Source organism: Miscanthus floridulus, chromosome 10, assembly GCF_019320115.1.
Source record: "Miscanthus floridulus cultivar M001 chromosome 10, ASM1932011v1, whole genome shotgun sequence".
NCBI lineage: Eukaryota > Viridiplantae > Streptophyta > Magnoliopsida > Poales > Poaceae > Miscanthus > Miscanthus floridulus.
This window is the reverse complement of record NC_089589.1, coordinates 135,124,141-135,129,727: the sequence shown is the minus strand read 5'-3', so window position 1 is coordinate 135,129,727 and position 5,587 is coordinate 135,124,141. Positions and strand designations below refer to the sequence as shown.

General features: G+C 49.7%; 1 protein-coding gene across 2 annotated transcripts; it reads left to right on the top strand.

Annotated features, from left to right (window-relative positions):
- The first annotated feature begins 284 nt into the window (after nucleotides 1-284).
- LOC136485783 (uncharacterized) lies at nucleotides 285-4,011 on the top strand. 2 transcript variants are annotated; one of them, XM_066482621.1, is made up of 8 exons: nucleotides 285-398; nucleotides 1,741-2,144; nucleotides 2,224-2,310; nucleotides 2,399-2,462; nucleotides 2,568-2,764; nucleotides 2,886-3,071; nucleotides 3,288-3,413; nucleotides 3,520-4,011. In XM_066482621.1, exons 2-8 carry the CDS (start codon nucleotides 1,755-1,757, stop codon nucleotides 3,682-3,684), a joined length of 1,215 nt encoding a protein of 404 aa, XP_066338718.1. In that variant the 5' UTR covers nucleotides 285-398; nucleotides 1,741-1,754; the 3' UTR covers nucleotides 3,685-4,011. The 2 variants fall into 2 exon arrangements, with proteins under 2 accessions (XP_066338718.1, XP_066338717.1); XM_066482620.1 differs by having other exon boundaries at nucleotides 362-402.
- Nucleotides 4,012-5,587: the final 1,576 nt, after the last annotated feature.

Genomic DNA, 5,587 nt, shown 5'->3' with positions numbered 1-5,587 from the left:
GGGAGGAAGGAAGAGGCTGAAAAGGTTCCCGCTGTTTCTGTTTCCACTCGACAGGGGAGCTCTCACTGTACGTTTCTCGTAGCTGCCACGGTTGAACTCCTTTACAAGGTTTGCCACAGGGTTATTATTGCCTCTGCTAACTCCCGCGTGATCTTCGTCTACCCATCACAACTTATCTCCCCCTTGCTCGTTCTTCCTTTGTCCTAGCGGCGACACGAGACGCGACCGGCATCCGCGACCCGCGACGACGTCCCGAGATCGAGCCAGCTAGTCGGTGTGCCGTTCGGACCAGCCGAGAGCGGTGCTTCAGAAGGCCGGCGATCGACTTCGCGTGCGGTCCACAGGGCGGCGCCGACTGCCGCCACCGTCTACTCGATCTCCACCACCGATCCCGGCCAGTAAGTACGTCGCCGCCTCTCTTGCTCTGCTTGTACTGTTGCGTACATCATCTTAAGTTCATTTCCTACTACACTACTGCATGCGCTTCGTCTTTGAAGAATCTTTATTAGTATTTAACTAGTCCATGAACCCGTGCGTTGAAAAAAAGGTTGTTGTTAGTATATTTCACGAAGCTTGATTATGGTTTTGCACTTGATTGCTGAAATAGAATGTGATGTGAAACATTCTTTGCTTGTCCATTCTGAAACATTAAATATTATGCATAAAGTAGTACTCTATTATGTTTCCTCCAATATATATAAATACTCTGAAACATTAAATATTATGCTTGTTCATATATCATGTATATATGAACAAAACATTAAAGGTTGTTGTTAGTATATTTGACGAAGCTTGATTATTATGGTTTTGCACTTGATTGCTGTAATAGAAGGTTTTGTGAAGAAGCCACGCGCTCTTGGGCGCTCGGACCTGCAAGCACAAACACGCACGGCCGAGACACCGCGGCCATGAACCTTGCTAGCCCTCTTCTGTCTTCTCCCTCTGCGTGTACCCGCGTGGACACGCCGAAACTGCACACAAGCCCGGTCGAGCCGCCGTCTTCCCCGTGCCCCACGCGCACCTGCACGCGGTACGGTGTCGCGCAGCCGTACGTGCTTCAGCACGCCGTTGCGCGAACGCCGGCCACACGAGCCGCGTCCCGTCGTCTGCTCGCGAGTGGAGCCACGACGAGCACACCGCGCTGGCGCCCACACGCACCGGCCTCTGCCTTCACCCGGTTCCAAGGAGACCAAAGGCGGGACCTTCTTGGCCGCTCGCCGACGTGAGGATGCACCTCTACGCAATGCCGCACAGCCGTGTTTCGGCCATGCCCCAGTGAGCCCTCCCTTGGCCAAGCTCCACCTTTTCGGCCTCGCGGTCTCTGCGTGCAGCGCGGACACCTGATGTGCTAAAGCCGTAGCCCGTAGGCCTCCTTCCCTCTCTGTTTCCAGCCCAGCAGGGACGTGGGTCCAGTCCAAAGCCAAGCCAACCCCCGTCTTAGCCCAGCCCAGTAGGAGACCTGGCCTTCTAACAGCTAGCGGGTCGGCACCAGCCTGGGCCGGATCCTCTTCTCTGGCGGAGCACTGGCAGCGCGAGGCCCAGGTTGGCTACGGCCCGCTGAAGCCTCTGCCTTGCTCTACTGCCTGGACCAGACCCAGGTAGCCGTCCAGCCCACCGGCGGTGCCAAGCCCACGCCTTTGAATCTTTTCCCTTTTCTGTTTTTCAGCAGAAATCCTTTCCATCTCCAAAAATTCGTAAAATTCGTCCTAGCTCTAAGTTTCATAATTTTTCTAAAATCAGGGAGGCCGTATGCGATGGCTGACGTCGTGATGAAAATCATTGACGTCAGTATCGCCATCAAGGAGGCAGTTGACACTGCCCGAACGAACCACAAAGAGTGCAACGCCATCGCGAAGGTGGCAGACCACGTCTGCGGACTGGTCCAGATGCTGAGAGCAAACGCCCCCATGGCCATGGTGCAGCACCCAGTGGTTGCAGGGACCCTAGGTTCCGTGCTGGATAGCATGAAGGAGGCTTTGGAGCTGGTGATTCGCTGTGGGAAGAAGAACATCGTTCTTCAGCTCATCACGGCGCAATCCACGGCCAAGAAATTGGCGAGGGTGAAGAGTGAGATACTGCAGAAGATCTCGCTTGGAACCCTGGCGGTCACGGTGGCTACCGCCGTCAGCCTCAGTAGGCCACAGGTACGTTGTTAACAGCAGACACGTATATATATAAGTAATTCCTTTTTTTATTTTATTTACTAATGTACTACCCATGCAGCGATCAGTACAACTGCCTCAGCCTGTCCATTGTCGCTCGAGGGTTGAGCTCGCTCGAATGGTCGGTGTTATCTACAATGGACAATGGGTAATAAATGTCAGTCAGTGTGGGTTCTCATTTCATCATTTAGCAAGCAATAGCTGTAGCAGTTAACGTTGTTTTCAATGGTTCTCAGATAGATATGATATTGACTCTCGTAACACCCGAGACCACCACGACGGTGGCTCTTGCCATGAGAGGTAAGCATAATGGCCGGTTGGGTCGGGTTTTCTTTCCCAGTAACTTGACATGACTCTATACGTATGTGATGATCTAAGCTGCTGCTTGTCTGTCTCATTATCCAGCTTCGGGTGCACAGGCCACTTTTCTATCCGGGCATGACAACAACATCATGTGTGCCCTTGGTATATACTTGAACGGTGTTATCTTCCATGCCATATTGGTCCATCATGGTGTGCTTGGTTGTGTAATCTATGGTGGCATTCATGGTGATTATGAAACTGAGGAACTTTGTGGCGATGTTCTAGATGCGGCAGAAAGAGTAAGTACATGCAAACAAAGTAGTGCCCAGTTAGTCATTGAATGCCCTAGTTAGTGCCCAGCCGATGTAAACAAAATATAAATCATGTTCCTAATGGACATCATCTTTCATGTTTCTGCAGAACTCCTCATCTTTATGTTGCTCATCGCCCCGGATAAGTGAGATCAGCGATGATTCGGATGCAGCAACTGATTCTTCGCAGGCCCTGCTCCTTGGCCAGTTGGCTGTAGAGGGGGCTGTGATCGCGTGCCACGCCAAGGATGAGTTCGACGCCCAGTTGGCCAAGGGCAACGAGGCCGGCAAGCTGGTACGTACTGTCGTAGTCTGTTCAACAACGAACAAGGCCGGCCGATCGATCACCATCGGTCTGTCTCCCTGTAATTTATTTAATTTCCTCGATCGATCGATAAAACTGTATATATGCTGTCTGTTCAACGTACGATGAGTTCTTGTTCTAGCTTGTTCTCGTGTTACCAGGTAACAATTCTTTCTAACATATACTACTCCTGGATCGATCGATCAGGTGATCATCAACTTCATGTCCCCCACGTGCGGTCCTTGCCAAGAGATTGCCCCGGTGTTCGTGGAGTGTGCCAAGGAGTACCCTACTGCCGCTGTCTTCCTCGAGGTCGACATTCACGAACTGAAGGTCAGTGCACTACGGTGTCGATCGTCCCAATAATTAATACTAGCCAATATGTATGTACATAGGTGCATGATTAACTCACTCACCAAATGAAATCATGTATGTACAGGAAGTTGCTACCATCTACAACATCGAGGGGACGCCGACCTTCGTCTTCATCAGGTACAATCAGACGATGGAGACCTGCTTTGTTGGTGCCTCTCCGGATAAGCTCCGCAACACCATCAAGGAGTTCATCGACGACGCTCCTGCCTCTGCGTCGTCGTCCGCCTAAGGAGATACCAAATACACTCCTCCTGCCTATGGAGTAGCAAATAGAATCACCAGTCGTGTCAATAATGTTGCCCACATACGTACATACATACGTATATGCATGTGATCCTCATAATGTTGCCCCGTCATCGTCTATCTACCATCATCATGAGATCGAGGTGAGGTGGCAGATTGATAAGGACCAATGGCTATACTAGATAGATGAAGGGCACAATAATAATGCAGCGCACTGGAGTTGGGAGTTGGGAAGGAGACACCCGTGAAGGATTGGTTGTTGCAGTGGTACTGTACACACCATCTAAAGCAGTGTCCAGTAATATATAGTACACTTGGGGTACTACTGATAGCCCAGCCGGCCCATTATATTACTTTGTCTTCAATTAATTAATAAATCAGGAAAAAACGTCTGCAGAATTGTTTGCCGTAGCGATAAATGCGCTATATATTATGAACGAATGGCAACGAGCGTTCTGCTTTCTTCCTGATATGATAGCTCCATGTCACTCTCTGTATCGATCAAGTTCAGCTGAAATTTTAGGTTGTAGTGGGTGACTGGGACACTGATTTTTTTTTTTTTTTTTTTTTTTTTTTTTTTTGGATGGGTTAAGGATGGTGCAGCCAGGCAGCTGGACGAAACGTCGAAACCTGGCCACGAAACATCCATCTGGTGACCCACACCTCTCCCTTTCCTTGGTGGTCTGGTCCATATCCGTCCATTTTTCCTGTTGCGCTGCGCAACATTTTCCTGTTGGCCGCAGGTCAGGTCAGAGCGCCCAGAACGCCTCGTCCTGATCGATCATCTCTATGTGTGCGCCCGACCGACTGCGAAAACACTGAAAGCAACACAAGATCCAATGGGAGGAGAATTTGTTATTAACGACGCTGCGCTTTTTCGACCTGCCGTCGCTGCCTCTCTGTTTGTCTGTCGCTCAGTCCGGTTTCGGCCTCCTAAACTTTGGTCATCTAAATTTAGTTTTTTTAGTCACTTTGGAGCCAAATACTATGACTTAATAAAAGGGACTAAAAGACTTTTAGTCATCTAGCCATCAAATTGTGATAAGAAGGGACTAAAAGGCCAAAAGAACAGGGGCTGCCCCTCATCGATGCACTCTAGGTCCTCCCTGCCCCTCTGCTCGCGCACCGCACCGACGTTCATGCGCGGCTCGGGGACGCCGCCGATGGGCTCGCCGACTACCACTAGTACAGAGACGGGCTTTACTCCCGGTGGGGAACCCCCTCTAGTCCCGGTTCCCCACCCGGGAGCAAGCATTCAGGACTAAAGGGGGTCCTTTAGTCCCGGGTCAGGAACCGGAACTAAAGAAGGACCTTTAGTCCCGGTGGGTAACACCAACCAGGACTAAAGGTGCCTCCTGACATGCCACGGGGCCGGCATCCTTTAGTCCCGGTTGGTAATACCAACCGGGACTAAAGGTTATTTTACCTTTTTTTTGTTTCTATTTCTATTTTCCTTTTTTTTCTATTTTCACGCTGCTACCAGGTTTTTTTTTGTTTCTATTTCTATTTTCTTTTTTTCCTATTTTTAATTGATGATTCGTTTTGGTTTTTGAATACGCATTCTACGCTGCTAGAATATATGTACGATTATAATGTACAACATTTTGTATAAACTATAGTACGAAGGACCTTTAGTCAAGGATCAGCGGTACAATCCTATAGAGCAGATCATGTTCAAGTTCGTGCTGCATGGTTCGAGAGCTGAGCTTTTAAGTTAGCTTTCACTCTTCTGAGCAAGCGAGGTGGTGCTAATAGGTGGGACTGGCCAACAATTCTAGCATATTACGTACTGGGCCGGCCCATCGAGGCCCTATAAACGTCCGGGACTAAAAGACCTTTAGTCCCGACTGGTAATACCAGCCGGGACTAAAGATATACCTTTAGTCCCG

Excerpts from the sequence above, each read along its gene's own strand:
- LOC136485783 (XM_066482621.1), top strand. The coding sequence starts at position 1,755 with ATGGCTGACGTCGTGATGAAAATCATTGACGTCAGTATCGCCATCAAG. Across the intron at positions 2,311-2,398 it reads TTATCTACAATGGACAATGG|ATAGATATGATATTGACTCT; the intron begins GTAATAAATGTC and ends AATGGTTCTCAG. Across the intron at positions 2,765-2,885 it reads TTCTAGATGCGGCAGAAAGA|AACTCCTCATCTTTATGTTG; the intron begins GTAAGTACATGC and ends ATGTTTCTGCAG.